The sequence below is a fragment of the Triplophysa rosa genome, linkage group LG5, assembly GCF_024868665.1.
Source record: "Triplophysa rosa linkage group LG5, Trosa_1v2, whole genome shotgun sequence".
Classification (NCBI taxonomy): domain Eukaryota; kingdom Metazoa; phylum Chordata; class Actinopteri; order Cypriniformes; family Nemacheilidae; genus Triplophysa; species Triplophysa rosa.
In genome coordinates, this window is record NC_079894.1 from 29878597 (window position 1) to 29905069 (window position 26473).

The 26473-nt window shown below is 41.3% G+C and overlaps 1 protein-coding gene across 2 annotated transcripts in view; it reads right to left on the reverse strand.

Annotated features, from left to right (window-relative positions):
- dsg2l (desmoglein 2 like) overlaps positions 1-26316 on the reverse strand; it is a 31353-nt gene extending 5037 nt beyond the window's left edge. Inside the window, exons 1-13 of one of the 2 annotated variants that reach the window (XM_057333789.1) lie at positions 25977-26314; positions 24854-24976; positions 23988-24143; positions 22675-22816; positions 9028-9188; positions 8322-8456; positions 7975-8160; positions 4800-5065; positions 4141-4283; positions 2450-2662; positions 1829-2053; positions 718-845; positions 189-485 (exon numbers count right to left, since the gene is read on the reverse strand). In XM_057333789.1, the coding sequence (XP_057189772.1) occupies positions 189-485; positions 718-845; positions 1829-2053; positions 2450-2662; positions 4141-4283; positions 4800-5065; positions 7975-8160; positions 8322-8456; positions 9028-9188; positions 22675-22816; positions 23988-24143; positions 24854-24976; positions 25977-26018 (2217 nt within the window). In that variant the 5' untranslated portion in view covers positions 26019-26314. Of the gene's footprint in view, positions 1-188; positions 486-717; positions 846-1828; positions 2054-2449; positions 2663-4140; positions 4284-4799; positions 5066-7974; positions 8161-8321; positions 8457-9027; positions 9189-22674; positions 22817-23987; positions 24144-24853; positions 24977-25976 lie in introns of both variants that reach the window. The other variant, XM_057333790.1, reaches the window with a different exon arrangement.
- Between the last annotated feature and the right edge of the window lie 157 nt (positions 26317-26473).

Below are 26473 nucleotides of genomic sequence, written 5' to 3' on the forward strand. Positions count from 1 at the left end.
GTAATAAGATGATTGTACAAACGACCTTTGGGGTTATTACTTGGAGAACAGTCTCCTCACTTTTTAGTTGAGTTTCCAATAGCTTTGAAAATATGGTCTCAAATCTTCTAGGTTGTACAGACGTTTTAGAGGAGATCACAACAAGAGTCCATATACTAGCTTTAGCTGCATATATAAGTGATACTCACATTAGAATAGTAGCTGGCCAAGAAAGCGTCAGACAGGGCAAGCCCTTCATAGATGCTGTGCTCTTTGAACCTGGCATTCATGTGTTCATCTCTTCTGTGAGTGTACACGAGCTCCTCATCAACCTGACGTGTGTGGTGATGATACGCATTACCATGCCGGTCATATTGATAGAAGGAGGACCAGTCCACTACTGCAGCATCCACAGCATCACCCATCTTCTGTGTTCCGCCTACAGCTGCCGCATTACTGCTCTTGTGTTCATCCATTGTTTTTGACATTTGCAGGAGAGCCATTTCCTGTGAGCGCATTTCATTAAAATCAGCTTTTCACACATTTGCGTGCTGTATGCAAGGTCCAAAATGAACAGTCAGCAAGCGCCTAATGGAAGTCAGTGAATGTCTTTTCTGTAAAGCTGTGGTCTGTAATGTTTTTGTGCTAAAATGAATGATGAGCAGAGCTGCTTTTACTTTGTAAAAAGTGTGCTACAGACATAAATATGAATTGCAACTGTCTCATAGCAACACGTACCTTGTCGTCTCCCTGTCCTTCAGTGTTGTATACAATAAGGTGCTGTTTAGCATCAAACGGGATGGTCTTGAAATCCGCTGCAGCTGCTGCGCCACCGCAGATGCAGAAAAGCAGCAGAAGAGGAACCACTGCAAGCACAATTAATGTGATTATCAGCGACTCCAAACAACAAAGTCCAGTTAGTCACTGCATCATGGCCAAATACTTCAGTTTAAATGAAATGCGATGGCATAACATTGTGATATGGCAAAACACGTCAGCTTGTCATCTATTGGGACATCCTTCAACGGCGGGACAGGGGCGTGAGGGAACGGTGCGAGGCCGGTGACGCGAGTGATAATGAGTGTCAGCTGCGCGTTACGCCGGTCTCGCATCTCTCACGGAAGAGCTCCGGAAGCATAAAAGGACGAGCGACAGGAGTGTACGACGAGAGAGGACCAGGCCTGGACATTGTGGTAGGTTTTATTTATGTTTGTGTGGCCAGCAGTTGACCGTGAGGGAGCCTTTTCAATCAAAGGTTTGATTTAATGTTCGCCCGTTCCCGCCTCCTTCTTCCTTACTTTGAACTGTATTACAGACGTGATTCGTCAATTGTTTTTCCTTAAAAAAAACACACCAGTTATGTCTAAAATATTTTCACTCTTGTGTTTGGACCTATTGTGACTACATTTACTTTTTCATGTCAAATACATTGTCTTTATCATTATTATCTTGCTAAAATTAGGACGAGTTCAGGGGTTTCTGATGAGTTCTCTGCTGTCGGTCTGACAGCTATCATGAAAGCACTACCGCTATCAGAGCGACGGTTAATGATTAACTCGGAGTTATAGAGTAACTCGGAGGACTGTAAGCACGGATACTGTGCGATGGGACCACACGTTGACAAAGCATTGACCAGATGGTATGCACTGCATCGACGCTATCACACTTACACCGACACGCAGCTACATCAGAGGCGTCTGTGGAAACCTTTAATGTGTCTTTACACCAGGGACGGGCAGTTCTGGTCCTGGAGAGTTTAGCCTTGAAGTTTCCGTCCTGTTCTCTGCAGGACAACGACTTGCCAAGCACCAGAAAGGCCCGTCCCTGCTTTACACAGAACGTGACTTACAGAGGAGGAGCAGAAGTCCCAGCAGCATTAGAAGAACACCAGCTGCTACAAATCTAGAGTCCCGTCGTCTTGGCAGGCAAACTTTAGAAGCGTCACATGCACAAACGTCCACCTGAAGCACCTGCTGATCGCCACAGAACTTGCCCTGCTGATCCCGCACCACCACAGGCAGACGGTACACCCCTGGCCAGAGTGTCGCATGAGATCTGAATATTGCAGTAGTGTCTGAGAACAAGACGCCGTATAAAATCATCAAGCACAAGATATCAACTCTTGCATACATGAATGAACCTGCTTCAGTACTACAACTACCTTTAATAGCTAACAAAATATTTGATGGACTGATAAAGTGCAGGATATGTTTATACATTTGTAGTGTTGCAGTGTCCATGAATCGCTACACGCGTGTACTGATGTCAGTTAACCTGCGGTACGAATAGTCTCTGCATAATTGGGATACCAGAAGACCTTTTCGCATGGAAGACATTACACTGCAACGTAAAAGAGAGCGGCCCCCACCAGGTTTCGCCAGGCAGACGAACAGCGCTAGCCATCACGAATCAGCATGAAACATGACGCTGCTCTTTGAATCAGAAATCAAACTACAGTTGCTTTCATTACCGTTGACACGCTGGACACTCCACGACCCCGGCGAGGTCACTGTGAAATCGAAGGGTTCTGCGTTGGGGTAATGATCTCTGTCCTCAGCTGTGACGTGAACTGCATGCTCTCCATAGCAGAGTGTTTGAGAAGGGCTGCTCAGGATGGGACAGTGGTCGTTAAAATCCTCCACCTGAATGGCAATCGTACCTGTGGCTGTTTTAGCTGGGAGATCTGAAACAAGAGTGTGGACCGTTGATAACAATTTCCTTAGTGATTTTGTGGCTGGACCAACCCTTCCCATAACTCTTGATTAATAAGCTCTCAGGCCGTCATGTAAACAACAGTTATTAACTGAAATGATGGACTGCTTTGAAATGTGACATATGCGTTTTAAGCCAGGAGGTAAGTCAATGCTGTTTCAAAGGGCCCCTAATGCAGAAAATGCATTCTTGAATGTTGTTTAAACATATCTATGTGTCCACCCTAGAATGAAACAAATCCACCCATTCATTTTTTTAAAATCCCCAATAAACCTCAACAGTCCTCTTGAACGAGCTGTTGGCATTCTCTCAGTAAACTTAAGTCACATTGATTGAGCCCCGCCCATGACTGCTGACGGACTCTGCTGTCTCCGCCCTCATCAGGTTGTGCACTGTCAGGCAGTGTTTCTCATTCGCTTTATGTGTTTTAAGATTTACAAAAATTAAATAAAAACGAAACCGGAAGAGTGCTTCTGGGCCAGTGTTGACATTTTGCAACGAGGTCCATAGTATGTGTGGGAGCAGTATGAATACATTTCGGACATACTGCACCCGCAACGTTATTATTGTCATGTGACCCGTATGCTCTTTGACCTATGACTTACTAACAACAGCGACAAAAATATCGTACGTAGGCATAAAGGGTGGGAATCGTTTGGTCTCTCACGATTCGATTCAGAATCCATTCTCGATGTTCTAATTAACATATTTGTGACGCCACCCCGCACATCGCATTTGCACTCATGAGTCAGAGTAATGCTGGCACTTTTGATGCAGTCTCTGAACTCTTAAATACTGTGTTTTAATGCCCAATAAAGCCATTTCGGTTTTATATTTCGGTTGTCAGACATTAAAACAAGTATGAAATAGTAATTAAACGTGACTCATTAATACTACATGTTAACCGTCAGTAACTTCCAGGAATGCCATGAACACATCGTCTGATAAAATCATTATACACCTACATTAAGGAGCAGTGGTTTGGGCAGTATTGCTGTATTTGTCTAATGCAGCGTGCCCAGCGCCTCCATCTGCTTAACAAACCATACATATTTACAGAAAGATGTTCATGTTCTTAGGTCTAAACAGTCAGTAAAAGGTTTTGGGAAAGGCTATTTGCACTCATTTATTGACAAGTCAGCTGCGGTGCGGTGAATTAAATGCGCTGCTTTCTCTCATTGCATAGAGAAGAGATAGAGAACGACCATCCCAAAATATACTTTATCTTGCATCTTTTCTCCAGATGTTTTTGATTTGCGGACGTAGATGGTTCTGAATTGATTCACAAATGTGATTAAAGAATAATCTAATGGTTTGAGCCTAAATATTGAGTAAATCTCTTTTATTTTGGGGTGTATGCTCATGTTCATATCAAAATCATCTTTTAGAGTGAAAATATCGCTTTTTCATGAATCTGTGAATGTCGACAGAAGCCACTGGTTCACATACCTTTGGTGATGCAGATTATCTTGACGTAATAAGTGCCATTGATCAGAAACTTGGACTCATAGTCTGGTATTTTATTAAGCCTTATATCAGCCGTCTTCTCATCAATAAGCAGCCAGTTGTCAACGTCGTATTTTTTCGCATACCTTAAAAAATAAATGGAAAAGTGTGACTGTTGTATTTCTAGAGGAGAATGTTATTGCTCAGATGATGCTCTTTCATAGCTCAGGAGATCTGATGGAGTTCTCAGTTGTGTTTTAGTTCAACTGTTTAGGAGACATAAATCAGAAACAAGTGAGAATAATTGTGTAAACACATGAAGAGTCTGGTAGTGTACATGAATGTAGATTGTAGAGGTCAAATCATCTGGAGTTGGATAAATGTGATGAGAAATGTTTGAGTTGATATTGAGATCTTCAATAATATTGACTTTTGATTGCAGACTTGACCAATCTGAGCTCAGTTTGACACACTGTTGACATCTCTTCTCAAACTCTAATGACAGACACGTTTGTGACATTTATGACTCTTTTTCTCAGGAGAAATTAAGTGTGAGTGTCCGTGTGCTCTCCAGTTTTTCTCATTGAAGTCTAGCAAAAACAACAGAGATGTTTAATAAATCTCATTTGTTATATTACTTTTCAATGGGAATGAACTCTCACCTTACATCAGTAGCAGTTAACAGCGTGTCACTGTCGATGGCCGCATAGTTGGTGATGATTTTTCTGATGTCAATGGAGGTACTGTCTTCAGACAGTGAGATGACTTTGACAGCGGGTTTGAAGCGTGGCCCCTCAGACTGGTTGACCACATTGACTTTAATGCGGTACGTTTTGCTCTGTGTAATGACCACTGATGAGTGGTACACCGCCTTGTTGGAGATGGACACCTGCAGGTTAATTTCCTTCAGCTCTTCATAGTCCAGTTCCTTACAAAGCAAACAAATCAAATGAAGGATCGTAGCACACGTGCTCTTCTTTACATTTAAGGACTTGTGTATCCACCAGAGCATTTGTTTTTCTGAGGCCAGCATATATTTAAATAGTGCGTAATAGGACTGCTACATCTTAAATCGTTGTGGTGGAAATGTGGCAGAGGAAAAATAACATTGAACTTGGCGAATGGCATACGCATGCGAGTCTCCACCCCGTACATACAGGTATTAATGAAGATGGCGTGCCCATTCATTTAGCTTTTGTTCTTCAGAATTGTGCGAGGCATATGTTTATGCAGTCGGGTGCCTTAGTGCACAGCTGGCCGTGGGACAAGCGAAAGTACACCTTACCCCAGTGAGCCTCCTGACACAGGTTCTGAGCAGGGGCAGGGAAGAGGAGCATGCTAGTGCTGCTAGTTGACCCCTATCGGACCAACCAGACTTGTCATGGTCATCAGGTTCCTGTGAGGCTCAAGGAGGATTTTCACCATGCTCCGTACCCCTTGGATCAGCAATAGGCACTCTCTGTGTCCAATGAGTGTCTCGAGTTTGGGCCGGGTGGGTGCTCTTGAGACCCCAGCCTGGCTACGTGCCCAAAGTTCCCATCTTCCTAGACCAGGTGGTGAATCTGCAGGCACTCCCTTCTAGGGAGGAACCTCTATGTTGCTATGTCCAGTGCGTGCCCTGCACCTCTACTTGGACCGCATAAAGAGCTCAGGAGTTCTAAGCGGCTCTTTGTCTGCTTGGAGGACAGCAAAATGGGAGAGCTGTCTCCTCAGAGACTTGCGCAGCGGATCGTGGATGCCATCACCTTGGCATACCGATTCCAAGATCTCCCGTGCCCACTCGCAGTGAGAGCTTACTGCACCGGGTGTAGCCTCCTCATGGACAGTGAATCAGGGCACCTCTCTAGCAGACATGTTAGGCTGCGTCCAATACGTACGAGAGGTTCCACAACCTTTGTGTAGAGCCAGTGTCAGTTTGTGTCTTGCTACAACAGGTAAGACTGGCGGCCGGCTGGGTGTACGCATGCTTTAGCGTCTGGAGTTTAGGCATTCCTTCCATCACTAAGCACTTTCTCTGGTAACAAGCAGGGCGGAGCGGCCCAATTACCAAGCCGGGTATTGGTAGAGTTATCCCTGGTCTAGTTGAACCCCTATACCTGAGCTAGTGCGCCATACGTAGTGACTCCCACCTCTCGGGTGGTCCCGTTTGATGTAATTTCCACTCTACGGTTTTCATGTTGGTGAACCTGTTTTTTCCTCTCAGTGGACATCTTCACCTTTGTCTGTGCTCCTCTCAGATGGGGTTCTGCACGCCTTGTTCCCATGAGTTCTACCCACTGGTGAGACCATGCAGGTATATCCCCATGGATACCTTCATGTAGTAGGTTGTGGTCTCTGTGGTGAGCTTCCCTAACAGAGGGAGTATCGCTTTCCATTGTTCCTTATAGTGCCAAGCGGCTATCTCGGCATTAGAGAAGGAAGGCCACCGCCTATGACGGCGACGGTAAGAGCCTCTCATCTTTCGACATGCTCAAGGTGATGCCTTACTACACACACTGGACGATTACGATATAGCAGAGCACTCACTTATGACACACTCAGGCCAGTCAGTGTCACTCTGCTAGAGGTCGTGATGCAGCTCAGTGCTGTGACATTTTGTATAGGCACCCTATTCTGTCTTGACACAACATCGAGAGACCGACAGAAAGGGAAAGTCTCGGTTAGGACTGTAACCTCTGTTCCCAAATAAAGAAAATGAGACGTTGTGTCCCTTATGCCACAATGCTTTGCCGAAAATTTTTGGCCGAAGGCCGAATAATACCGAACACCGAACATGTTTTTTTGCATTTCTTCTATTTATTAAGCTATTTTTTTCACTATTGCACAAACTGAATAGTCAAAATGTGCTTTTTATAATTTGTCTTGCTTTTCAATAAAATACAATACAACTTAATATAAAATTGAGCAAAACAAAAGTAAATTCAAACAAAATATTGAGCCCTCTCCCTTCATGAATAGCCTATATTAATTAGGCCGGTAACTGACTGCTAAAAGAATGTAATGTAAGTTACTCTGTACCCCTACAACAAAACACTTCATTAAAAACTGTCATTCCACATTAGGCCTATAAACTAAAAATACGAATAAACTATTGGACTGTTGGATTATGATAGGCTACATTGCAAAATGATTTGAGAAAAAAAAACATCCAATGCAAGCAATTCTGACTGATGCTGACTGACAACCATTTCAGTTCACGTCTCTCCTCCAAACTCCGCCCACAAAAGCTGACTGTTCTCTCAGAAGGTGCACAGAACATACTTTAACCAGTTGTTTAGTACAGGGAACTGTGTGCACGCGACCACTGTATGATGTCAAAGGATGTCGCGAGCGGCGGGGCTACTGTCAGAAAGCCCGCTTCCGTCTGAAGTAAAGTTACCGACCGGTAAACACGCTTTCATTCGGACATTTACTTCCGTGCGGCAAGTCCCGTGCTGTGTCTTTCTCTGACACTTTAAAATGCTCCACACACACACACACACACACAAACACACACACACCACACACACACGCGCCGCACGCACGCACACCACACACACAACGCACGCATGCACGCACACCACACACACACACACTGCCAAAATGTTTGCGGCAGTAATAAAGCGCACGCGTGTCTCTCTCTCTCTCTCTGTGCTAGTTGTTGCTTGATCGTATCACGAGTCATGTTCGGTAAAATTTATTCGGCCACTTCACACATTCGGCCGAACACCGAACTTGCGTTTTTTGCTATTTTCGGCCAAACATTTTCGGTGGCCGAACATTCGGTGCATCCCTAACCAAAAGGATTATAAAGCATAACTGACACATGTAAGTATACTGCCTAAAGGTTGAACATACCTTATTGAGCATGAGAATGCCTTCATTGGTGTTGATGTCAGTGCTTATAGAGAAATAACCGGCTTCATTTCCGGACACAATGCTGAAGACAGCCAACCAGTTGTCAGTATGAATGAGATCAGCATCAATGGCCTGAATTCTCACAACTTCCACACTCTTTGTGTTTTCTTCCACACTGCACTCATACTGAAAACAAAGCGAATGATAACGCATAGTGAGGTAAATAGGATTATTGATTTGATCTGTTCGAATGCTTTCACGTAAGCAATGAATAAGACTCAGTGTGTTTAGTTAGATTTGTGAAAAGTTTGATGTTTAGGGTTAGTTATCACACAAAAACATCTTACAACGCTTTTCTCCAAAGTGGGAATGTTGTCATTCTCATCAAGAATGCTGATTACAACTTCCCCCATTCCCGTGTTTCCGTTTGGAGCGCCATTCATATCTGTCCCTTTCACAGTCAATGTGTATGTGTGGTGTGTCTGCGATGGGAAAAGCACAAACATCAGTCTCATCTTCAAGTAACATTACCAGCATTATTATTAGGGTTTTATACTGTGTACACTTTTCTAAATACAACACATTTTATTTTATTTAACCTACTGTATATATTTTACTTACATTTATTAAAAACAGTGTTAATCATAGTTGGTGGTGGTTTTACACCCATTTCATATTTTGCCTTAGGAGGCGCAGTGCTTACAATCACGTTCTCCGCTTCCCTACACTGTTCATTCAGCAAAAACCCATAAAATTGACCAATAATGTAATTTGACACACCCAGAGCTTACTAGCACTACAAACAGAACTACAAACTTACTACCGTCTTGATAAATCCCTTCAAATAAACAAACATATGATTCTCACACCTGAGCAGAGCAGAGTGTCCATCTACTGATGTAGCAACAAAAAGATAAAAATGACTCTTGAATGGAGTCTACACGTTAAACACTAAAACCAGAATCTATGAGAATTGTCAATAAACAATTAAAAGAGAAAACTAACAATATTGTTTCACATTCAGCATAGCAATGTTTGTTAGTGCGTGCGTACCTCTCTGTCCAGAGTTTTGAGCATGACGTATATCCCGCCAGACTCTTGATCAATGTAGAACATGTTAGCAGGCCTCTGTTCAACGATACTGTAGGCGATTTTTGAATGTAATGTGCCTTTCTCATCTTCATCAGTTGCTGTGATGCTCATCACAAACGTGTCTGTACAATGACACAAGTGCAGAGATGGAGATACACAACTGTGAGTGGTACATGTATATTTATTGTTTACAGAATGAAGAGTAATGGATGACATCAGCTAAAATAGGTCAATTCTGGGTGGTTTCTTTCCACCAAGCGCTTTTCATTCAGTACAGTACAGTACATTACACAATTATTTGCGTTTCCATAGAGTTGTAAATGGGCGAACCGTACCGTACCACTTTTTTGGGACCCTTCCATTGGGGTACCTAGCACAATAGTCCGGTACGAGAAGGGTGGAGCTCACATGTGTATGCGTGTGCACGAGTAAGACGATTGGTTAAGCAGGTCAGAGCTCGAAAAAAAAATGGCTGCTGAGAAACCGGTTGGAGCACAATTTTGTATCAATTTAAGTTTAATAGTTTACTTTCAAAAACATTTGATTGCATTTCTTGCGAGAAATTAGTATAGTAGTTTTAAAATAAATTATTGGCTATAGCCAAGGCCTTTGAAATTCCCTTAAAAATGAAATCACCTTTTTTATTTTTAGTGCTGGGCAGCGATCAAAATGTTTAATCGCATGGCTTTTCTGTGATTAACATTAAGCATAAAATTCAATAATGAATTTAAAAGTACTGCTATATGAACAAAAGTGCAATAAGATTTGGTTTGCAAACACTTTAAAGCCCACAATAGCCAACTAAATTAACAAAGCTCATTAACATCCTGCGTTCTCATGTGGTTCACTGAGCTTTAAATGATTCACTGATCTTTTATATTCACTAGTGACTGAAAAGTCAACAGTTTAAACGAATTGGTTCAAATTAGTCATTTCTGATCGCAATGTGCGTTCATTCATACTGACGCACTCGTTGTGTACATTAAAACGCTGATTCAACGAACCATCTGCACAGCTCAAAACATTACAATGATGTACGCCACGTTAATTTAAAGGGGTGCTGCAACGATGTGTCATGCATTCTGACTTCTTTACAATGTTAAACGTGCGGTCTTCTCATGCTTAACATGGTCAACTTGTCCAAACACGAGTTGGGCGTATGACGTAGTATTTCTGTGCTCGATACACTCCCCCAGCGATCGGACAGGTTTCGGAAAGTTTTTTTCGAACATATAAAACTGTTTCGTAACAATTTTTCTGAGTCCCTTATTGGACAATTCTCCCGGAAAAGCAGGAGAAGGAGCATGCGCATACGTCACTTTCACGTGTGCAGGAGAGAGAGAGAGAGAGAGAGAGAGAGAAGTTCAGGTGTCTGTTTGTTCACGGCATTTGGGTGATGAATGTTATATAAACGGTGGATATAACGCTGTATTTGGAGATGGTTTGAATCTGATATATGGAGCCGTCCCAGCGCTAAAAGATGCCGGACATGAACCGCATGCGGTGAGTGAAAATGACATCTGTGTTTTGTTGGCAATGTGCTTTAGTTCAGCGTACCCCTCCNAATAAAACATTATAAAAATATCATAACATAATAAAAACCATGATTTTTGAATAGTTTAAAAACAGAGTTATCTCGTTTTGGAAGCACTGTAGGTCTACACATCCAACACATCCATTGTGTAAAGTATCTTATTCAGGGCAGCACTAAACTTCAATTTTCATGATTCCTCTATTTGGCATATTCTGCAAGGTGTATATGTCATCTAGAGGTCTGTATATACATTAGAAATCAGTTATCATCATTACACACGTGTCTTTGTGTTTGTGGAGATATCGGAGGCTCGGCCATCTGCAGGACTACAGCCGAAAATACGACAGAAGAGAGAATGGATTGTTCCACCCCGCAAACTGAAGGAGAATGTCAATTACATGGATTTGGAATACATTGCCAAAGTAAGATCTTCACGACACTTTACTTGTGCCGGCCTTCTGTCTGCAGTGATGAGAGCCGTACCATTTTAATGCAAAATGATGTTGTGATGATTGAACAGAAGCATGAAAATAAATGGGCTAAACAGCTTTTGTTAATGCCAGGATTAAACGGTGGAGTTGTGTTGGCCTATTTTGATAACAGATGCATTTTAGGATCTGCCCACCTACACTGTGATTCCTGGCTACGCCAGTGCTTTATGTGACGGGTGTAATGGCTGGAATACACTACAAGACTTTTAAAATCTGAACAGATTGTTTTAAACTAGACATCACACACTTGCAGACTTTTTGAAAGTTTCAGATAGAAACACACTAACTGAGGAAATCTGCAGACTGGCGCAGACTTTCTGCAACAAGTCCAGACTGAAAATCTTGTAGTGTATTTAAGCCTTAAGAATGAGTGTGTGTGTGTGTGTGTGTGTGTGTGTGTGTGGGTGCTGTGTGTGTGTTGTGGTGTGTGGCGCGTGCGTGTGTGTGGTGTGTGTGTGTGTGTGTGTGTGTGTGTGTGTTTGTGAAGATAGCTTGATCTCATTGTGCTGTGTCTATCACACTGGAAATCAGCCATTGCTTCCTTGATCTTTGAAATGAATTGAAATAAAACCTCGATACATGACATGGCCTCATTCTGCAGACTGTGAGAGGACAAGATCTAAATGTTTGTGGAATGAGATGTTCCTTTATAATGAATGTTTTCAGATCCGCTCCGATGAGGAGACCAGGACCACTATAAGGTACTCTCTGACTGGACCCGGGGCTGATCAACCCCCCTTCAGATTGTTCTCGGTGGGAAGTGAAAACGGCTTGGTGAAGATCCACGGAGTGTTAGACAGAGAGAAAATGCCCACCTACCACGTGAGCATCTGTTACGCCCTGCCATAAACATTTACAGCATGGCTGTCAGTCCTCCCCTGACTAATCTATGATATCGAGTTGGTGTGAAGAACTCAAGGTCCAACACGTTAAAAACAGGTTTTGAAATGAAATGAATAGCTTCAAACAGAGCACGCTTAACATCATGCAGGCACTGTTGGTGTCTGTAGAGCTTATACACTCAGTGACTACACGTGTACCCCCGCTTATACATCAGAACTGGGTCAAAAATCCAATGTAAATGACGTACGACGGGCTGGCTTGAGGATGATTTTCAGACAAATTCCTTGGAGTGGCACACATAAAAGAGCTGCCAATAACCTGCCAGTCACAGTATAGACTGTTTCAAACTCGATTAATCTCCTGATAATGTTGATCATGTATATGAAAAAGTGCAGAATAAGATCAAATCATGGAATTAATTCGAGCGAGAGCAAAAAGTTTTGCAAAGAAGCGCAATGTTTCTCGGGTAACGCAAAAGCTTTAAAATTCCCTTATTTATGAAATAAATAAAAAATGATAGACAATGATGCTTTATTTATTTAACAAAAATATAATTTGATGTTTTTAGTAGTCTAGTCTAAAAATCAGGGGACCCCCAAGTTGAATATTTCATGCCATATGGGAGGTCTGGGACCCCCCAGCCTCCCCCCTCAATTCGAAGACTGGTTTTTTAGCAAATACTGTGGAGAAGAGCATCACAGCCAACCTGAGGATCGGGTGTGTCTCCTCATGACCACAGCATATCCATCTTTAAATAGACATTCCATGGAGCACACATCATCTCACGCCATTCCAGTAACAAGTTCAGTCCCCGTGAATGACCTCCACAATCCCCAGATCTCAGTCCACCTTGTGATGTGGTGGAACGGGACATTCGCATCCTCTATGTGGAGATGACACATCTGCAGCAACTGTGCGATGTTGTCATGTTAGCATCGAGACTCTTCTCATGGCACCTCTCGTCTCGGGACAAAGAAACATGAGGAGTTTTTAGGGAGGCGTACTCAATGAAGTGGTCACTGAGCGTATAAAGGCTATGAAGGGGGATTGGTGCAAGAGGAAATAAACCTTTAGAAAATGGCATGGCAGGAAGGCCAGCAGTAATGAAGAATTTGAATGTGAAATGTTTGATGCCTTTCCTGTATTCCAGCTTCGAGGAGTGGCCAAGTTTTTGAACGGCAGTTATGCTGAGAAAGATATTGACCTGAGGATAGTGGTGCTTGATGAGAATGATTGTGCTCCTGTGTTTACTACTCAGACGAGTGGAGCCGTTCATGAGCGGACTGCAAGAGGTACTGGCAATATTCATCGTAACGCCTGCTAGAGAAATGACAGAAACAAATGTGTCTAGACCAGATTTACATTATATGCACAAAGAAGCAAAAAATGTTTTTGACAAATTGATCTGATTAGAATTATGACAGATGCTATAAGGTTGAAGTATCTCTGTCTCTTTTCACGTTCATGCATTTTACTGCTGCTGCTTTTTCTCGTTTTCCTTGTCAAATGTGTTGCTGTATTATGATCGAGCTGCGTATAAAACTTCATGGCTCTGCGGCTCACGTTTCATTGTTTTTAAATACGAGCGAGAGTTTTGTGGCAGTTTATAATACAGATGCGGTGTGGTGTTGTTTGCCTGTCGAATTAGCGCTTTACATCTTTAACAACTGTCAACAGCTTTAAACAGCTGACCAAATTCAGAAATATATGAAAACACGCTATTCCCTTCACGCGCACTCTGAACTCATTGAGAGAGAGAGAGAGACTCGCGCCTAGTCTGAAATTACAGCCTGAAAGACAAACATACTTTATGATCCACCTGTTTCTTAAGATAATGTAGAGGTAAACACTGCTGCTTGTTGAGTGGACTTTTGTCTTGTAGATATTAAATGAGAGTTCACTTTAAAATACAAATGTCATGATAATTCACTCACCCACACGTCATACAAGCCATCCATGTTTTTATTTCTTCTGTGGAAAACAAAGTGAGGCTTTTGAGAAAAGCTGTCCAGGGTTCTTATCCATATAGTCAAGTCAAGTCAACTTTATTTATATAGCGCTTTTACAATTTTATTGTTATAAAGCAGCTGTACATCAAACATATTGACTATATGCAAAACATTAAAGTTATACAAGTCAAAACAAAATAGGTGAACACACACAGAATACAGACACGCACACAGGTTCATACTGTCAGGCCGGGGCTAGCAGACTCTCAAAACCCCAGAGTCTCGTGCAGGCCGAGAACGATCAGTGCTCAAAAGGTTCCAGAACAAAAAACTTCCAAAAATGATAAAGCCAATATCCAAAACAAAACAGTCCAAAATCCAAAAGGGGAAGACAAAACAAGGTTTACCAGAGGCTGGTCAAGTTGTGAATACAGGCAAGCAAACTGATAGGTAGTGATGTTACGTTCTGAGCCGAGGCCTCGGAGCGTGTGTCGAGAAATCCTGGAAGCTTTCAGTGAAGCGCGTATCCAGGCTTGTATCATTATTTATTTATTCAATTATTTATTAGATATTATTTATTACAATGATCTTGCTTGGTCTATAAACACCATGCACTGTGCTGTGTTTTACCTTTCTGTGTTTTTCTTATTTTCTCCTGTAAAGCTGCTTTGGAACAATGCACATTGTGAAAAGCGCTATATAAATAAAATTGAATTGAATTGAATTGTATCGCTTTAGACCAATGACGTCATAGATGACGTCTGAAGCCTCGCTTCTGCCTGAGTGGTTCAGTAAGCGGTTCGAATCTTGCCGCGACATTTTGACAGCTATATAAACCAAGTACCACAATCACATTCACTGCCCTCTGCCCAGTTAAACCCAGACACGTTCCAGTTTTACAGTAATAATATTGCCTATTATGACCAAATAATTGATTTACACACATTTATTTAGTTAATTACACATTTATGTTATACAACTTACCTGTAGCTCAGTGGTAAGAGCATTTGCGTTAACAACGCAATGTTGTGGGTTCCATCCCAGGGGATTGCACATACCTATGTATAAATGTATAGGATAATGCAATGTAAGTCGCTTTGGATGAAAGCGTCTGCCAAATGCATAAATGTAAATACAATAATTATATTATATAGCACCAGAAAATACACATTATATTCATATAAATAGATGAGTCTATGTGGAAATTGATTATTTCCCTTCACCGTTATTTCTAAGCCTTAACTGGCACAAAATACAGTGTATCACAGACCACATCAGGCAGATCTGTAATGTATCTGCCTGTTTTAAACTCTTTGGCCACCAGATGGTATTGTGAGCAAATGAAGCCTCGAGAAATGAACCCTTTTGTGAACCACTTGGCTGAAAAGCTTCAATGCTTCATGAGGCTTCATCTCGCCATCACTACTGATAGGGTAATCAGGTATATTCAGGTTCATAGCACGAACAGGTACAAAAACCCCATCCACAGGGTCCAAAACACTGGTAAACAGAATGCAGGCGACGTTAAGACCAGACAATGTGAAAGGAAAACCGACAAGCTAAAATAGTGTCCGGGTAATCAGGTGCAGGTGGCGAAGAAATCAAAGATGGCTGACGGAGTGTGGTGCATGATGGGGAGTGTAGTCCGTTAAAAGTCCGGTGACAGGGATCAGTTAAACCGTGGTGTGAGCGCTGATGTAGGGGGTTTAGCCAGTCGAGGAGCTGAAGACGTTACACATACACACCCACATTCATAAAACACAACTTCACACGCACAGAGCACAATATACACACTCACTGACACACGCAAGCCGCACACACACGCGCACACACAAATATTATACGGACTATAAATTCCTATATGTAATAATAAATAAATTAAGCAGAATGTTACATTTTAAAGTTATATTAATAAATATGAAAACTTATTAATTTTACAGTTGATGTCAACAGACCCCCGGTCAGGCAAACAGTGCAAAACAGTATGCAAACGGTGGCGAGGAACCTAAAACTCCAATCGAGAAAAAAGCCCTCAGGAGAACTCAGGCCCCTCTGGCAAAAACTGCAGCATCTCTACAAGCTCGACAGTGCTTGCACAACTAGGCTAAATAAAAAGAAAATAAACATAGTAAAATGTAGATAATAGGTTTAATATTATCATTAATAATCTAGTAGCAGTTGACATTTTTGTAGTGAGGACTTGACGAGTCGCCGCTTCCCATTCTCTGCTCTACCATCAGGTCAGGCCATGAACTGCATCCTGCTCGCTGTGGTAACCTTGGAACAATGAGACAAGACTGAGAGTAGAGTACTGTTCTGTACTCTTTGATGCAACAAGTACATCAGTTGTGTTTTTGGTTCCGGTTGATCTAACTAATGCAGCCTAAACCCTCAAAAGATTTATATTATGGAAGAGTAGTGAATGCAAGATTAAAAAGATGCGTCTTTAGTCTAGATTTAAACTGACAGAGTGTGTCTGCCTCCCGGACAGTGCAAGGAAGACTATTCCAAAGTTTAGGCACTAGATAGGAAAAGGATCTACCACCTGCACTTGATTTTGAAATTCTAGGTATTACCAACTGACAGGACGCCTGAGAGCGTAATGCACGTGAAGGACTGTAATACAAGAGGAGTTCACTCAAGTGGTGATGGGAAGTTCGGATCATTTTACTGACTCGGACCTTTGAGTCTCGTTCAGCAAAATGAACGAATCTTTTTTCGTGTCATATCATTCATTTCGTTCATTTTAGCAAAATATAATTAAAATGTTACATGTTACTTTCCTAACACATCTACTACTTATGCAAACGTTGATCACATTACAAACAATACAAAACTATAATGTTATAAGAAACAGAAAAGATGAATTCATTGTTTACCTGGGTCTTTAGTCTATGATTAGTTCACCTCCTGAGTCTTCGGGTTTGAGTGGTTCGTTCATCACGTGACAGCTTCGTAAGCTAAAACAATGCAGTCTGAGCCGGAAAGAGAATTGATTAGTTCACCTCCCGAGTCTTCGGGTTTGAGTCGTTCCTTCTTTTGTCACGTGACGTGACAGCTTTGGACAGAGAAATTAGTTAATTTACTAATTCCAGTACAGGACCCATAGAATGTTGCGCAATGCGCATACTAAACGAATCACTCCCCGAGTCACATTAAAGATTCTTTCAAAATGAACGAATCGTTCAAGAACGACCCATCACTACTCTCAAGTACTGAGGAGCTAAACCATGTAGGGCTTTATAGGTAATAAGCAAGATTTTAAAAGATTTTTAACCTGGGATTCGATAGGATGCACACATTTCGGTTCTGTTTATCGATTCCTGACTTTTTCAGTCACTCGCGTACGGTAGTGAGCGTTTTCCAGTTGTATCTGTCTGCCAGGAGGACCTTATCTCATTACGCACATGCGCAGTTCATTACAATCGGCACTACCCAGCAAACACAGAACGTTAGTATTTGGTTCCCAATTGGTTATTTTTGGGGAACCAAAAAATAATGTTCTAAGAACGTTCTTTTCAGGTTTTCATTTTTGCAACCAGAAAATAACGTTCCCAGAACGTTGCACGCTGGTTTTTTAAAAATAACCAGAAAGTAACGTTCCTTGATGGTTATTTTTTGGTTATTTTTTTGCAACCAGAAAATATCTAGAAAATAACGTTCCCTGATGGTTGTTTTTTTGCAACTAGAAAATAACCAGAAAGTAACGTTCCCTGATGGTTATTTATTGGTTATTTTTTGCAACCAGAAAATAACGTTCCCTGATGGTTATTTTTTTGCAGCTAGAAAATAACCAGAAAGTAATGTTCCCTGATGGTTCTCTTTTGGTTCTTTTTTAATGGTCAAAATGGTCAAAACTGGTAAACGTCAGTGAGATGTGCAATACAGAAATTAAGATCACATTAACACATGTTATAATGACCAAATGAAATTAGTAAATGTGCCCTTTAATGGCTGAAAATAATAAACTAGTTAAGCTAAATGAAAATGCAATCATATATATCATGTGTATTTCTTTAGTGTGGTTGTCTGTTACTGTATGTGTGTGCGCTCGAGCATGTACATTCTCCGCTCTCATTTAAAAATTAACGGTCGTTTTGCTTTACCTCACTCACTAACACATTAGTTTAGCGGTTTATTTATTTTAAATGTTTTATTTAAAAACGTACGTAACGTAGGGTTAGGGAGAGTAAACTTATATTTTCGTGATTTTCGATTAGTTTCATGGTTTTTATAACGTTAGGGGAACGTTTCCCTAACGTTAGTTTTTGTTTCCCAGAAAGTCTTTTTAAGGTTTATTTTTGGTTATCTTTACGGAAATAAAACGTTAGTTTCATGGTTTCTATAACGTTAGGGGAACGTTCCCTAACGTTAGTTTGTGGTTCCCAGAACGTTATGGGAACCAAAACTAACATTCTTTTTCCGTAAATAAAACTTTCCTGGAGAACCAAAAACAAACTTTAGAAAATAACATTCTAGGAACCAAAAACTAACGTTAGGGAAACGTTCTGGGAACCAAAAATTGTTAGCTGGGATGACTGTCCACAGCAAACGTTCAAAAGTTTGATTATGATTGCATTGCTACATGCAATACATGTGGTAAAGATATTTTGTGCAAGGGAGGAAGTACCTCTAATATGATGAAACATTTGCTTCAACACGGCATTCATCTAAAGCAGTGGTCACCAACCCTGTTCCTGGAGATCAACCGTCCTGCAGACTGCAGCTCCAGCCCTGCTGCAGCACACCTGTCTGTAATTATCAAGCAAACCGAACACCTTGATTAGATAGTTCAAGTGTGTTTGATTGGGGTTAGAGCTGAAATCTTCAGGACAGTCGATCTCCAGGAGCAAGGTTGGTGACCACTGATCTAAAGGAATGCACCGTGTTTACGTCTCCCAGCATCGAGTCCCCCTGCTGCAACGCACCAGTAACAGCAAATATTAGCAGCAATAGCAGCGTCTCACACTCAGGTACTAACTGAGTTTCATGGCTGTTCAGGTGAATATTGTTTTGTTTTGCATCCTAGTACGTTCAATTTCTTAAAAGGTTTCTTAAAGCGGCCGTAACACACGTGGTTTCTGCCAATCTCATATTAATCTTGAGTAGCTATAGAGTAGTATTGCATACTTCGTATCTTCAAAGAGTATTTAGTTTGATCACATTTATAAAAAATAGATACAGCTGTAGGATTATTTCCGAAAGCATGCGGGGGGGGGGGGGTTTGGTCAGATGCAGAGAAGTTAATTCATGCATTCATGACATCAAGACTAGATTACTGTAATGCACTGTTAGGTGGTTGCCCTGCAGGCTTATTACAAAAACTCCAATTGGTCCAAAACGCGGCAGCTCGAGTTCTTACACGTACAAAAAAGTATGAACATATTAGCCCGGTTCTGTCAACCTTGCACTGGTTACCTATAAAGCATCGCGTTAACTTTAAAATCTTGCTTATTACCTATAAAGCCTTACATGGTTTAGCTCCTCAGTACTTGAATGAACTCCTTTTGTATTACAGTCCTTCACGTGCATTACGCTCTCAGGCGTCCTGTCAGTTGGTAATACCTAGAATTTCAAAATCAAGTGCAGGTGGTAGATCCTTTTCCTATCTAGCGCCTAAACTTTGGAATAGTCTTCCCTGCACTGTCCGGGAGGCAGACACACTCTGTCAGTTTAAATCTAGACTAAAGACGCATCTTTTTAATCTTGCATACACTACTCTTCCATAATATAAATCTTCTGAGGGTTTAGGCTGCATTAGTTAGATCAACCGGAACCAAAAACACAACTGATGTACTTGTTGCATCAAAGAGTACAGAACAGTACTCTACTCTCAGTCTTGTCTCATTGTTCCAAGGTTACCACAGCGAGCAGGATGCAGTTCATGGCCTGACCTGATGGTAGAGCAGAGAATGGGAAGCGGCGACTCGTCAAGTCCTCACTACAAAAATGTCAACTGCTACTAGATTATTAATGATAATATTAAACCTATTATCTACATTTTACTATGTTTATTTTCTTTTTATTTAGCCTAGTTGTGCAAGCACTGTCGAGCTTGTAGAGATGCTGCAGTTTTTGCCAGAGGGGCCTGAGTTCTCCTGAGGGCTTTTTTCTCGATTGGAGTTTTAGGTTCCTCGCCACCGTTTGCATACTGTTTTGCACTGTTTGCCTGACCGGGGGTCTGTTGACATCAACTGTAAAATTAATAAGTTTTCATATTTATTAATATAACTTTAAAATGTAACATTCTGCTTAATTTATTTATTATTACATATAGGAATTTATAGTCCGTATAATATTTGTGTGTGCGCGTGTGTGTGCGGCTTGCGTGTGTCAGTGAGTGTGTATATTGTGCTCTGTGCGTGTGAAGTTGTGTTTTATGAATGTGGGTGTGTATGTGTAACGTCTTCAGCTCCTCGACTGGCTAAACCCCCTACATCAGCGCTCACACCACGGTTTAACTGATCCCTGTCACCGGACTTTTAACGGACTACACTCCCCATCATGCACCACACTCCGTCAGCCATCTTTGATTTCTTCGCCACCTGCACCTGATTACCCGGACACTATTTTAGCTTGTCGGTTTTCCTTTCACATTGTCTGGTCTTAACGTCGCCTGCATTCTGTTTACCAGTGTTTTGGACCCTGTGGATGGGGTTTTTGTACCTGTTCGTGCTATGAACCTGAATATACCTGATTACCCTATCAGTAGTGATGGCGAGATGAAGCCTCATGAAGCATTGAAGCTTTTCAGCCAAGTGGTTCACAAAAGGGTTCATTTCTCGAGGCTTCATTTGCTCACAATACCATCTGGTGGCCAAAGAGTTTAAAACAGGCAGATACATTACAGATCTGCCTGATGTGGTCTGTGATACACTGTATTTTGTGCCAGTTAAGGCTTAGAAATAACGGTGAAGGGAAATAATCAATTTCCACATAGACTCATCTATTTATATGAATATAATGTGTATTTTCTGGTGCTATATAATATAATTATTGTATTTACATTTATGCATTTGGCAGACGCTTTCATCCAAAGCGACTTACATTGCATTATCCTATACATTTATACATAGGTATGTGCAATCCCCTGGGATGGAACCCACAACATTGCGTTGTTAACGCAAATGCTCTTACCACTGAGCTACAGGTAAGTTGTATAACATAAATGTGTAATTAACTAAATAAATGTGTGTAAATCAATTATTTGGTCATAATAGGCAATATTATTACTGTAAAACTGGAACGTGTCTGGGTTTAACTGGGCAGAGGGCAGTGAATGTGATTGTGGTACTTGGTTTATATAGCTGTCAAAATGTCGCGGCAAGATTCGAACCGCTTACTGAACCACTCAGGCAGAAGCGAGGCTTCAGACGTCATCTATGACGTCATTGGTCTAAAGCGATACAATTCAATTCAATTCAATTTTATTTATATAGCGCTTTTCACAATGTGCATTGTTCCAAAGCAGCTTTACAGGAGAAAATAAGAAAAACACAGAAAGGTAAAACACAGCACAGTGCATGGTGTTTATAGACCAAGCAAGATCATTGTAATAAATAATATCTAATAAATAAATGAATAAATAAATAATGATACAAGCCTGGATACGCGCTTCACTGAAAGCTTCCAGGATTTCTCGACACACGCTCCGAGGCCTCGGCTCAGAACGTAACATCACTACCTATCAGTTTGCTTGCCTGTATTCACAACTTGACCAGCCTCTGGTAAACCTTGTTTTGTCTTCCCCTTTTGGATTTTGGACTGTTTTGTTTTGGATATTGGCTTTATCATTTTTGGAAGTTTTTTGTTCTGGAACCTTTTGAGCACTGATCGTTCTCGGCCTGCACGAGACTCTGGGGTTTTGAGAGTCTGCTAGCCCCGGCCTGACAGTATGAACCTGTGTGCGTGTCTGTATTCTGTGTGTGTTCACCTATTTTGTTTTGACTTGTATAACTTTAATGTTTTGCATATAGTCAATATGTTTGATGTACAGCTGCTTTATAACAATAAAATTGTAAAAGCGCTATATAAATAAAGTTGACTTGACTTGACTATATGGATAAGAACCCTGGACAGCTTTTCTCAAAAGCCTCACTTTGTTTTCCACAGAAGAAATAAAAACATGGATGGCTTGTATGACGTGTGGGTGAGTGAATTATCATGACATTTGTATTTTAAAGTGAACTCTCATTTAATATCTACAAGACAAAAGTCCACTCAACAAGCAGCAGTGTTTACCTCTACATTATCTTAAGAAACAGGTGGATCATAAAGTATGTTTGTCTTTCAGGCTGTAATTTCAGACTAGGCGCGAGTCTCTCTCTCTCTCTCAATGAGTTCAGAGTGCGCGTGAAGGGAATAGCGTGTTTTCATATATTTCTGAATTTGGTCAGCTGTTTAAAGCTGTTGACAGTTGTTAAAGATGTAAAGCGCTAATTCGACAGGCAAACAACACCACACCGCATCTGTATTATAAACTGCCACAAAACTCTCGCTCGTATTTAAAAACAATGAAACGTGAGCCGCAGAGCCATGAAGTTTTATACGCAGCTCGATCATAATACAGCAACACATTTGACAAGGAAAACGAGAAAAAGCAGCAGCAGTAAAATGCATGAACGTGAAAAGAGACAGAGATACTTCAACCTTATAGCATCTGTCATAATTCTAATCAGATCAATTTGTCAAAAACATTTTTTGCTTCTTTGTGCATATAATGTAAATCTGGTCTAGACACATTTGTTTCTGTCATTTCTCTAGCAGGCGTTACGATGAATATTGCCAGTACCTCTTGCAGTCCGCTCATGAACGGCTCCACTCGTCTGAGTAGTAAACACAGGAGCACAATCATTCTCATCAAGCACCACTATCCTCAGGTCAATATCTTTCTCAGCATAACTGCCGTTCAAAAACTTGGCCACTCCTCGAAGCTGGAATACAGGAAAGGCATCAAACATTTCACATTCAAATTCTTCATTACTGCTGGCCTTCCTGCCATGCCATTTTCTAAAGGTTTATTTCCTCTTGCACCAATCCCCCTTCATAGCCTTTATACGCTCAGTGACCACTTCATTGAGTACGCCTCCCTAAAAACTCCTCATGTTTCTTTGTCCCGAGACGAGAGGTGCCATGAGAAGAGTCTCGATGCTAACATGACAACATCGCACAGTTGCTGCAGATGTGTCATCTCCACATAGAGGATGCGAATGTCCCGTTCCACCACATCACAAGGTGGACTGAGATCTGGGGATTGTGGAGGTCATTCACGGGGACTGAACTTGTTACTGGAATGGCGTGAGATGATGTGTGCTCCATGGAATGTCTATTTAAAGATGGATATGCTGTGGTCATGAGGAGACACACCCGATCCTCAGGTTGGCTGTGATGCTCTTCTCCACAGTATTTGCTAAAAAACCAGTCTTCGAATTGAGGGGGGAGGCTGGGGGGTCCCAGACCTCCCATATGGCATGAAATATTCAACTTGGGGGTCCCCTGATTTTTAGACTAGACTACTAAAAACATCAAATTATATTTTTGTTAAATAAATAAAGCATCATTGTCTATCATTTTTTATTTATTTCATAAATAAGGGAATTTTAAAGCTTTTGCGTTACCCGAGAAACATTGCGCTTCTTTGCAAAACTTTTTGCTCTCGCTCGAATTAATTCCATGATTTGATCTTATTCTGCACTTTTTCATATACATGATCAACATTATCAGGAGATTAATCGAGTTTGAAACAGTCTATACTGTGACTGGCAGGTTATTGGCAGCTCTTTTATGTGTGCCACTCCAAGGAATTTGTCTGAAAATCATCCTCAAGCCAGCCCGTCGTACGTCATTTACATTGGATTTTTGACCCAGTTCTGATGTATAAGCGGGGGTACACGTGTAGTCACTGAGTGTATAAGCTCTACAGACACCAACAGTGCCTGCATGATGTTAAGCGTGCTCTGTTTGAAGCTATTCATTTCATTTCAAAACCTGTTTTTAACGTGTTGGACCTTGAGTTCTTCACACCAACTCGATATCATAGATTAGTCAGGGGAGGACTGACAGCCATGCTGTAAATGTTTATGGCAGGGCGTAACAGATGCTCACGTGGTAGGTGGGCATTTTCTCTCTGTCTAACACTCCGTGGATCTTCACCAAGCCGTTTTCACTTCCCACCGAGAACAATCTGAAGGGGGGTTGATCAGCCCCGGGTCCAGTCAGAGAGTACCTTATAGTGGTCCTGGTCTCCTCATCGGAGCGGATCTGAAAACATTCATTATAAAGGAACATCTCATTCCACAAACATTTAGATCTTGTCCTCTCACAGTCTGCAGAATGAGGCCATGTCATGTATCGAGGTTTTATTTCAATTCATTTCAAAGATCAAGGAAGCAATGGCTGATTTCCAGTGTGATAGACACAGCACAATGAGATCAAGCTATCTTCACAAACACACACACACACACACACACACACACACACACACACACACACACACACACACACACACACACACACACACACACACACACACTCATTCTTAAGGCTTAAATACACTACAAGATTTTCAGTCTGGACTTGTTGCAGAAAGTCTGCGCCAGTCTGCAGATTTCCTCAGTTAGTGTGTTTCTATCTGAAACTTTCAAAAAGTCTGCAAGTGTGTGATGTCTAGTTTAAAACAATCTGTTCAGATTTTAAAAGTCTTGTAGTGTATTCCAGCCATTACACCCGTCACATAAAGCACTGGCGTAGCCAGGAATCACAGTGTAGGTGGGCAGATCCTAAAATGCATCTGTTATCAAAATAGGCCAACACAACTCCACCGTTTAATCCTGGCATTAACAAAAGCTGTTTAGCCCATTTATTTTCATGCTTCTGTTCAATCATCACAACATCATTTTGCATTAAAATGGTACGGCTCTCATCACTGCAGACAGAAGGCCGGCACAAGTAAAGTGTCGTGAAGATCTTACTTTGGCAATGTATTCCAAATCCATGTAATTGACATTCTCCTTCAGTTTGCGGGGTGGAACAATCCATTCTCTCTTCTGTCGTATTTTCGGCTGTAGTCCTGCAGATGGCCGAGCCTCCGATATCTCCACAAACACAAAGACACGTGTGTAATGATGATAACTGATTTCTAATGTATATACAGACCTCTAGATGACATATACACCTTGCAGAATATGCCAAATAGAGGAATCATGAAAATTGAAGTTTAGTGCTGCCCTGAATAAGATACTTTACACAATGGATGTGTTGGATGTGTAGACCTACAGTGCTTCCAAAACGAGATAACTCTGTTTTTAAACTATTCAAAAATCATGGTTTTTATTATGTTATGATATTTTTATAATGTTTTATTGTGTTAGTTTGCTGTATTTTTTAAGTTATTGTGGCTTAAATCAAAACAAAACAACTGCAGTTTGATTGATATGAATTGGAATGCACAATAAAAAACGGAGTTATCTCATTTTGGAACCAAACTCTTCAGTCCACAACACACAATAATAACTGAATTTAGCAAGTTACCAAATTGAAAAGTTGATTCTTAATACTGTGCAATGTTAACTGGACTTCGTTTTAAGACAAGCTGATGTCCAAAGGTAGGCCTATTATTCTTTATTGTTTACTAAAGGTAAAATATGTGTGAAATAGCTTATTCAGGGCAACACTAGCTAATTTGAATATTTACATAATCATTAAGACTGTAAGGCCAGTGTAAACTTCTGACCCCACTGAGCATTACTTCATGTCTTCATCCAGTCAGGAATTTCAAGTGAAGCTCACGCGCCCCTCCCTGACCATCACACATCTGTGGTCTGTGTGTGAATGACCACCATTGCTCTCACACGAACACTGAAAGTTACGCACGTACTGTAATATGCCAGGAAACTGTGCCGATTAACACGACAAACTCGTTTTGTTCTGAGACACACACCACACGTCATAAATGAACTTTTATCCTCAAACAAACACGAGCGCGCGCTGCTAAAGTAGTGTAAAAGGCGTATTCTTATTAAAAGTTTAGACGCTACGCATAGAAACGCGACGTTGACATGTTATTGGTGAGGGCGGTTATGTTGTTTTACTCACCGCTAAGAACAGCAGCATTGATATAAGTTTGATGTTCGCCATTATTATCCACTGCTGCCGGACGCCGCTCCGTTACTCGCGCACTGAGGAAAGTTCAGCGCTTCGGCGCGCGCGGGCGGGCGGAGCCAATTGTATAAATTGTCTCAACAACGCGCCCTATGCTATGCGTCCCACCCCGACGCGACGCGATCACAAACGAGCAATTGCTTTGGTGATGTTATATTTGAGTTGGTAGTATAAATACAGCGGATCATTATTTCTCCAGAGCTGCTCTCATTGGCACGTTTCCTTTCAGACAACAATCGACGGAAAAGCAATCTGGGGTTGCAGAACAGCCCATCTGAAGCAAACCGGTGCGGTTGTGGTTCATTTGAAATATTTCATTAACGTTCAACGGTTGTCATGGTTCACGCACAGCAGTAAAAACAGCACTCGATATTTTACAACAACCTTACAATTCCTTAAACATGTTTTGCTCATATTTCAAAAGCGTGTGG